Genomic DNA, 10,033 nt, shown 5'->3' on the forward strand with positions numbered 1-10,033 from the left:
CACTGAACTCGAGTCTTTCCCTCTTCCACCTTTTCTCCGGGTCCACTCACACTCACTTCCATTGTCCATGCTTCGGCCACAGCTTCATCTGGACCTATCACAAGGGCCAAAAGACTCAGTTCCTTCTGAGGCTCTCCGCTGCCAATTTTTCCGTTTTCTCAGCTTTTGATAGAGAGGACTTGAAGGTACAGTCTGTTTTCAAGACATTGGTCCTACTTCACAAGACTATATATTCTGCATGAATGGAAACAGAGACTTGAAGGAAATTTCAACTTACGCATCAAAACTAAAAGTTTACCTCAGCCCCAGTTCTAAGTTGCCATTTCGTGATGATGTGGTTGGGGGCTGCCCACTCTTGATTGCTCGTTCGTCCCATTACACAATAGCAAAAGACGTTTTGCATTCTTCATTTCAACACGTGCAGTTCTGTTACTGTTTTGTAAGGGGCATACAAATCTTGCGTTGCGTCATTGACCTCCCAGGTCTCCTTGCAGTGAACTGTGACACCATGTTACAACAGTGCTGAATTCAGTAGTTCTAGACGTGCTTGGAAAAGTATGAGACGAGGTTGGTTAAAATACAGATATTCGTCGTGCATTTGTTGGTGAAAGGTAAATAAAAACTTAACCCCAAATGTAATTGTGGAAAATTGTCTGGTGTTGTAAGTCCATGGATGTGAAACATATGTCATTGTAAAATTAGATGATTCTTTTGAAAGTAAAAACTTTATAGTCCCAAGTGTCAGTTGAAAATTATCCCTAGTTTCTGTATTCATTCATATAGAAATTATAGTCTTGTGAAATTGGTCAAAATTTACCGTTTGGAGAATTGAACAAAACTGAAATAAACTTAGGGGATAGGGTGGCCTGTAGTATTTTGTGATAAACTAATTAAGTTTGGAAGACCATCTGAGCAGTCCTTTCAGATTGTTTGCTGATGATTCTGTCATTTGCCTCTAGTAAAGACATCATAAAATCAAAACAAATTCCAAAATGATTTAGACAAGATATTTACATCATGCAATAAGTGATAATTGACTCTAAACAATAAAAAGAGTAAGCTCTTCCACACAAAGACTTAAAAAAAATCCATTTAACAATAAAGCTCACAAATTTGAAGGTTGAATCAAACAATGGAAAAATCGAGGATGGAATAATTACAATATTACGAAAAGGATATATTGCTGCCCACCATACAGCAGAGATATGGTCTGGACACAGCAGCCACACACAATGGTCATTGTGTGTGTGTGTGTGTGTGTGTGTGTGTGTGTGTGTGCGTGTGGGTGTGGGCGGGCATGTGTTGTCTAATTCGGAAGAAAATGTTTTGGCCAAAACCTTACTTGTCAAACCTTACCTGTTTCACTGTCTATTTGTTGTGCCTATCTGCGACTCATCATCTCTGCTGTATGGTGAGCAGTAATCTATCTTTTACATAATATTGTCAAATTTAAAGATCATTGTTTCATGTAAATACCTAGGCGTTACAATTATGAACACATTACAATGCAACTGTCATATAGAAAGTGACTGATTTTTGTTGACAAAATACCTACTAAAGGGATTGCCTACAGTATGCTTGTCCATCCTCTTCCAGACTATTGCCGCATTGTATGCAGTCCTTTCCAGATAGAGTTGATGAGTAACGTTGGAAATGTTTGAAGAAGGGCAGCCGATTTTATATTATTGCAAAACAGAAAGAGAGAGAGAGAGAGAGAGAGAGAGAGAGAGAGAGTGAGTGAGTGTGAGTGAGTGAGTGTGAGTGTCATGAATACTATAAGCGAGTTGAGGTGGCATCATTGAAACAGACATTTTTCACTTTTGTGACATTTTCCACAAAATTTCAATAATTAACTTTCTCCTCTAAACACATTGTTGACTTCCACCTAAATACGGAGAATAGACCATTGTAACAAAAGAAGAGAGATTAGAGCTCACACGAAAAGATTTTTGTGTGCAGCAATGGAATAGTTGAGAAATTGTGTGAAATTTGTTTCGTGAACACTCTACGTAAGTGTGCATTCCAGAGTAGTTTTATAGATGTTGTATCCAGATAAGGTTTCCATAACTAAGTGTAAGGTGTGTCTGAAAGAGAAAGTTTGCTATCTGTGGGTTACACTTTTGACATGTGACAATGAGGCATTGACTCTGAATACAAACACTGTGAGTTGTTCAGAGAACAGAATTGGATCTAGGGTGGGGGTGTCATGTGGCAAAATGACCAAATAAGGTTTACAGAATGAGATTTTCACTCTGCAGCGGAGTGTGTGCTGATATGAAACTTGCTGGCAGAAGTGGGGCTGTGAGGACGGGGAGTGAGTCGTGTTTGGGTAGCTCAGTTGGTAGAGTCTCGGCCCGGCACACAGTTTTAATCTGCCAGGAAGTTTATGACCAAATAAGGTTGTTTAATTGTAAGAGATGAGAATAAGGTTTTTCTTATAATTTTGAATTTGGTCAATAGTAGCAGTTCCTGAGAGCCTACTGTAGTGCTATGGTAAGGAGAAAAGTTTTGTCTTAGCATGAGGACTGTGTTGTTATAAATAAAATCCATCTTTATTTCACTGTTGTGGAATTATTTTCTTTATACACCTCTGTAGATTAACAGTGATTTGTGTCTCTCACGCAAATGGCTAATTTCGAATACTGTGCCATTATAAAACTCCATTGCTTTTGATTTGGGCAGTAATGTTGCTACATCTGTCATGTGAGTCTTTCAAGAGGAGGACAGCCAATTTGAATTCAGGTGCTCATATCTTAACATTTGCGAATGAAGCAACAGTTTTCTTAGAAACTTTCACCAAGCCCAGATGGTTTTCTGCTGGTGATAAAGATGGTCACAATTATGGTTTCAGAGAAAAAGAGTGTCGAAAATGAATAAAATAACTGATGTCATAGTGATATTGGGAACAAAGAGTACATTCAGCAGAACTAACTGTGAGAAAGTGCCATGTGCATTGAAAGAGGGAGGAAGCGAAGAATCTTTTGACAAGATTTTGCACCCACCCAAGGGAGATATTGTTGATGATCATCTGGGTTTAGCTTTGCGTGACTTACATTTTGTGATGGTAAACATTATGGCAGTCATAGATGGATATATTGCATACTTTCCAGAACAACATCTTAGGGGTGTAATCCAGTCACTGGACTGAAGTACTGTGTTGAAAAATTGGTGCGTTTTTAATCAAGAAACACATTTCCCCTGCAAGCTGAGAACTTTAACCCTTTGCCCCCATGTGACAGAGTGACTAAGAAGCAGAACCATGTTTCATTTCAAAAGTGTGGCAACTACAAGAAAAATTTTCATTTCTCTGGGTACGTGTTTGAGGATGACTGGCAAAAGGAAGTTCTGTTTGTGTAAGCTTTAGATTCAGAGTTGTTTGCTTCATTTTGCTGGTCGCCATTATTTCGTATTGAAATAGCTGCAACTTCTCAAAGTTTTATTTTGATTCAACTTGTATTCTTGAGTGACTTAAGGTTTTCTTCATGCTGTTTGGATTTCCATGTCATCAGAAACTAATGCTACTTGTTTTCTCAGGTGCCTGGAGGATACTGACTGGGATATGAAGGAAGCCCTCCAGATTTTTCTGGAACTTCATGAGATGAGCAAAATTCCAAAATCTGCATTTATCACCTCGAAATAGTAATGAAGAAAACTTGTTCAGCTCTCAGAAGAGACTGCATCTCCGTGCTGTGTATGTTGTGTTAACTGTACCTTGAAACAATTGCCTGTAAATAAATATTGTTGTAATTTTGATTGTGTATTGGTGTTTCAAAGTGTGCAGAAGTTTGACAGAAAATTGTGCTGAGTGGGTGTTGAATGTGGCTACACTCTTTAGAACAGAACCATTCCAGTGTGGATTATACAGTATGCTATTTGTATGTTAATACTTTACAGTAATTGCAGAATGAGGAAGGAAAGGTGTCAACATTGTCTGTAATGGTGAATTTTCAGGCTACAGCTATTTGGAAAGACATGTTTTAGCAGTTCCTCTGTCTACGTTCTATGTTGATTGTGCATTAATGTGACATACTTAATTTACGAATATTCATGTAACATACTCCAATGCTTTCATGTTAAGTTCTTCATAGGAATGTATGTGGAAGAAAAGTAAAAAAATGATTTACTAATTAACTCATTTTTGTGCTGTTGTTTGCTGGCATCTGTGTGTAAGTGTATTATTTGTTTTTCACTTCTTACATAACTTGTCCAGTATTTCTTTGCAAAAATTATTCATTAAGGGAGCAGGAAGGATTTTATCAATAAATAGCACTTACACTGATGGCAAAACATTACTACCAACAACAAGACTGTGAATGCCATCTGACAGTGTTGCGGGCGTGTGAAATGGTATGTAAAGTATATAAGCAGAGTAGAGAGGAATCATTGTAGCAACAATATGGGCTGCAAATGGGGTAATCCACTGACATAAGTGAGTGGTTAACTGCTGTGACCATGGACCCGAGAATGAACATCTTGAAACTGGTCAGCTGTTCAAGTGTTCTGTGGAAAGTTGTTAGAAGGCGGAGGCCACTCGTGGGTCTTGAATGCCCGTGCCTCATCTCAAAATGCGGTGTTTGGAGGCTTGCGTGCTCTGTAAAGTAAGACAGGCAGTGATTTGTGGCAGGTCGGATGACAGAGTGGAATGGTGGTGCAGCCAAGTGTTTGACAGCTCACCATTCAACACACATTATCAAATATGGGGCTCCACAACAGACAGATGCTATGTGTCCCTGTGCTGATTCGATGACACCTACAGTTACGATTGCAGTGAACACGGGATCTTTCAGAGTGGACTGTGGATCAATGGAAATGTGCGGCCCAGTTGGGCAAACCGTGTTCTTTGTTACATCGAGTCTACGTGTACGATTACTCCGTCCTCCAAGCGAATTGCTCCTCTAAATTATCACTGCTCCACAGACACAGACTGGTCAGGACAGTGTCGTAATGGGTTGGGAGTCTAATGGCAGCTGCAAGGTGGCAAGAACTGTCTTTGTGTTCGTCAGAAGACATTAGACTCCCACACGGGGTACCCTGGATTTGTATGCTAGGGAGGGAGACAATTGCCTTTAGGGACTCTGCAGAAAAGAGTCAGTGAACATAACAATTTTTTGTTATTCTGTTAACTTGAACAGTCATTCGTGCCCGTCCTAGCCCCAGGCACAGCCTTTCATCGTCCCGTGACATTCTGGCATTGGCGGGACAGGCACGGCGAATTGCCCCGTGGCGTACATGCACAGATGGGAGGCAGATCTGCACTCGACACAGCTTACCAGCAGGGCAGTAGCTGAGAGACGCCTTCTGGTGTGGTGACCTGGTGCTCAGTGTGTGACAGATGGCATTGTGTGCCAGAGTCAAACCCTATACAGATGGCCAGAGGGCAGTATCTGTCACACACCAGTGGCACGGACTCAAGTGGCCCTCCGTTCGTGCTTCAGACAGTGAGGCAGCAGCAGGACGATCGACGGGTGGTCTTGTAGAGATGGCAGCACAGTGTCGGCCCGGGCATTCGGGCACTGAGCTTAGGTTCTGTGCTTGTTGACGGTAGTGGAGACTACATTGCAGGGACGGTATTCATTTGCGTTAAGTGTTGGCGTGTGTCGACACGGCACAGCTGTTTGATGATGTCGGGATGGCCCCAGGGGGATATAAATACTGCTGTCCGGAGCTGATTGTGCTGCGAAGTAGTTCTGCTGCATTCCTCCATTGGCCTGGAGTGTGTTAAGCTGTGGTCAGTGCCCTAGTGCACTGTCATTGCCTCACAATAGGTGGTCAGCACAGAAGCGGCTCAGCTCGAGTCGACACAGGTTGCAGACTGGCATTAAGCACTGATTGTTGTGCTAGATGGCACTGGGCTGTCACTTTGGCCTCTGTTGTTACATTATTATGGTAAGGGGGTTATTCACCTGGACTTTTGTAGGGCATGTTTTTATAATCAAAAGCATCATGCTGGTGTTGGACTGTAACTTCATTGCATACCACTTTCATTCTACAAGGTTGGTGGCATCTTCCAGCAGGACAGTTGTCTCTGTGACAAGGTCATAATCGTGCTACAGCAGTTTGAGGAGCACAATAGTGAACTCACGTCAGTGTCTCGACACTGACTGACAAACCTGTTGGAAACTGTCGGTTCCCAGCCCTGTGCTCACAAACCACCAGCCTGTACTTTACGGAAATTGTGGTGGCTGTGCATAGACATCTGGCGCTGTACCCCTACTGAGGACTTGACAAACTCAGGCTATGTAAAATCACTGTTGTGTTGCATTCCAGAGGTGGACGGACACACTATTGAGCAAGTGGTCAGAATGTTTTGGATCACCAGTGTGTATTGCTATAAAATATATTTTGTATTTATGTTCAGTAGGGCCTCTAACATAGTATAAGTCAGCAAGTGATGTATTTATAAGGAGTGTCCAGACTTGCTGATGTGTCAATTTTTGTTTCGTCCATTTCATTACAGAGCTGTTTTGGCTACATTACCATTATTGAGTGATGTATATATTATGTAGATGGACTGACAGACATATGACATCTTTAGCAAATGTATTTTAACTGTCATTCTACACTGAAGATCCAAAGAAACCGGTACATCTGCCTAATATCGTGTAGGGCCCCCACTAATACGCAGAATTGCCTCTACGTGACGTGGCATGGACTAGACTAATGTCTGCTGAAGTACTGCTGGAGGGAACTGACACCATGAATCCTGCAGAGTACGAGGGGGTGGAGATCTCTTCTGAACAGCATGTTGCAAGAGATCCCAGATATGCTCAATAATATTCATGTGTGGGCAGTTTGGTGACCAGCAGAAGTGTTTAAACTCAGAAGTGTGTTCCTGCAGTCACTCTGTAGCAATCTGGACATGTGGGGTGTCGCATTGTCCTTCTGGAATTGCCCAAGTCTGTGGGAATGTGCAATGGACATGAATGGATGCAGGTGATCAGACAGGTTGGTTACATATGTGTCACGTGTCAAAGTTATATCTAGACGCATCAAGGATCCCGTATTATTCCCGTTACACACGCCCCACACCATTGCAGAGCCTCCACCAGGTGAAACAGTCCCCTGCCTACATGCAAGGACCATGGATTTGTGAGATTGTTTCCATACCTGTACACGTCCATCTGCTCTATACAATTTGAAACGAGATTCGTCCAATCGGAGAATATATTTCCAGTCCTCAACAGTCCAATGCCAGTGTTGACGGGCCCAGACGAGGTGTAAAGCTTTGTGTCGTGCAGTCGTCAAGGGTACACGATTGGGCATTCGGCTCCGAAAGCCCATATCAATGATGTTTTGTTGAATGGTTCGCTTGCTGACACTTGTTGATGGCCCAGCATTGAAATCTGCAGCAATTTCAGGAAGAGTTGCACTTCTGTCACATTGAACAATTCTCTCCACTTGTTGTCGGTCCCATTGCAGTATCTTTTTTACCAGGTGCAGCGGCTGTTGGAAGTTTTATGTTTTCCCGGATTCCTGATGTTCACAGTACACTTGTGAAATGGTCATACGGGAAAATCCTCACTTCATCACTACCTTGGAGATGTTGTGTCCCATCGCTTGACTATAACACAACATTCAAATTCACTTAAATCTTGATAACCTGCCATTGTAGCAGTAGTAACCAACCTAACAACTCCGCCAGATACTTGTTTCGTATAGGCATTGCAGACTGCAGCATTTGCATATCTCTCTATTTGAATATGCATGCCTATACTAGTTTCTTTGGCACTTCAGTGTATATTTGCTGACATGTGGCGGTAATTAATTTGTTATGATAGTAATTTTACAGTTCTACAGTTATGAAGTCATCTGTTTACAAAGTATAAGCACTTTTGTACAGATGGTATGTACATTGTTTGATTGTTGCCATTCGTAGTCACCTATGTTTGTAGCAGTTGCAGTTGTTATTAATTTATATGTGTTTAAATGGTAGGTGTTCTTTATTTGAAGTTTATACTTTTGTCGAATTCTGTTTTTGATAAATTTGGGTAAATTTTGACAATCTCATACATTTGTATTGGCTCCAGAGTATGTGTTTCAGCAACAATGTTAAGATTTTATATTGGCTTGTGTCATCTTTGGCTGTACGCAGTGCTTTGAATTTACCCGTTTTTTGAGTATTTCAGTAAAATTTTTATAGTAGTATTGATGTTTAAGATTCATCTGTTCATTCAGTGTGTCTTATGGTTGCCTTCTTGTGTATATAAATTCCAAGTTCCTCGAGAGTGTTCACTGTAGGACCCGTAGGACTTACGTGAAGTATCTGCAATGAGAGTTCAGTTGTATCTACTGTGTGTTGATGCGGAAAAGTTTTTGACTGGTTGTAATCACAATTTCAAATGTGTTCTTTAAATCATGTGAGAAAGTGTCTTCCATCTGGCCTATATAAATATTATTACAGCTGTTACAAATGCTTTTGTGTATACCAGGGGTAGCATAGACTGGTGGTTTTGTGTTACCTGATCATAATTTCAGTTTGAGGTTTTAATGGTCCAGCAAGCTATTTGTATATTGTTTATTTGTGGGTCTTAGTAATGCCTTAATTTTGTCCGAGATTTGATCCTTATAAGCAGTTAGTATGTATTGTATTTTATTTAAATATATTATTTCTTCCGTTGGTCATATTTTGCTGTGTACTGGGTGTCCATTATTTATTGTATATTTTAGTGATGATTTTAGGGCTGAAATTGTTTTTTTGCACTATGCATTGTAGTGTGGTATCTGGTTTTTTTATTTTGTTTGCTTCTAGTAGTGATTTTGCAGTCTGCTAATCATAGAGCAAAAATTGCAAATTTTTGTGGCACTGGATGCCATGAATTTGCATTTATGATGCAGTTTGTGGAGGTAGGCTTTCTATGAATGTCCAGTTTGTGGTAGCCGTCCTTCCTGCTTGTCATTGTGTCTAAATAATTTATAACATTGTTTGTCTCTGTTTCCATTGTGAATTTGATTTTTGGATGTAGTAATTTATTTGTGAAAAACTTAGGAGGACAAGTCACTGGACTCGGCAAAAAATTTTGCTCACACATTTGTGTGATATTCCCTAAAGTGTAACACGCGCAAAAAAGATCAACATCATATATGAGAGCTTAGTTTCTCATGCAGTATGTGAAAGCTTCACTTTTCTTGTAGCAACACTATGTATATTAATTTAAAACATTAACTTTTCGTGTTTGTGTATTCGCGCTACTTAACAGCTATCAGCCTATCAAAGATCTTTCCAAAACATGTTTTTTTCCCCTTGAGTTTTGTTTTCTAAAGTTCCTGGAAATTCTACGCCCGTGTAAATAAAAACATAATCATTCAAGGGACTGATAAGTTTTACAATTCTGAGGGAAAATCTCCTGTAATTTAACATTATGTTTTCACCCGGGAGAAACTGCATTTTTAACCAAGAAATCCGGGAACTTTTTTTTTCCCCTTGTCCATGTATACACCCTGTTTGAAGTAGTTCATTCAGTAGGTCAGTAAAAATAGTTTACTCTGCTGAAGCTTGTGAATGGTACTTGCAAATATTGCTAGGAACCTCACGGTTACAAAACATATAACCCGTAAATGCAAAATAATGTTTAAGTTAATGAAGTGTGAATGTCTCGTGGCAAAGGATGCATTCATATTTTTGTTGCAGTTGTTTAAAAGCCTCCAGGTTGCGTCCTCTTGCAGCAGCTTATGCCTTTGAAAGTAAGCCTCTTTTGTCTATCCCAGGACATTCTCACTTATTTATCTCTTCTTTCACCTCACACAATTACTTACTAATGTGAAAAGTTTTCAAAGTCCATGTAAAACTGCAAGTCTGTTCATAAATGGGAAGAAGGCAAGCGTATAGCATCTCCACCTGCTTCACACCAGCCCTTGAGGTGAGCACAGCTTTATCAGTTTTTTTAAGGCTCAGACCTGTAAGAAAAATACTTTTACCCAATTATGTATGTGCCAGATGTGGTTCAACTATTGCTCATACACTAACCGAAACTCTACTCTAGGCCATGTTTTTGGCGTTTAGCTGCTTCTGGCAAAGAGTGTTACTTCAGTAGAC

The 10,033-nt window shown here is 40.4% G+C and overlaps 1 protein-coding gene across 1 annotated transcript in view; it reads left to right on the forward strand.

Moving 5' to 3' along the window:
* Positions 1-8,143, forward strand: part of LOC126291566 (nuclear RNA export factor 1-like) — a 145,283-nt gene extending 137,140 nt beyond the window's left edge. The window contains exon 15 of the mRNA XM_049985089.1: positions 3,535-8,143. Coding sequence (XP_049841046.1) covers positions 3,535-3,640 — 106 coding nt within the window. The 3' untranslated portion in view covers positions 3,641-8,143. The remainder of the gene's footprint in view (positions 1-3,534) is intronic.
* The last annotated feature ends 1,890 nt before the right edge of the window (positions 8,144-10,033 follow it).

This window comes from Schistocerca gregaria, chromosome 9, assembly GCF_023897955.1.
Source record: "Schistocerca gregaria isolate iqSchGreg1 chromosome 9, iqSchGreg1.2, whole genome shotgun sequence".
Taxonomy (NCBI): domain Eukaryota; kingdom Metazoa; phylum Arthropoda; class Insecta; order Orthoptera; family Acrididae; genus Schistocerca; species Schistocerca gregaria.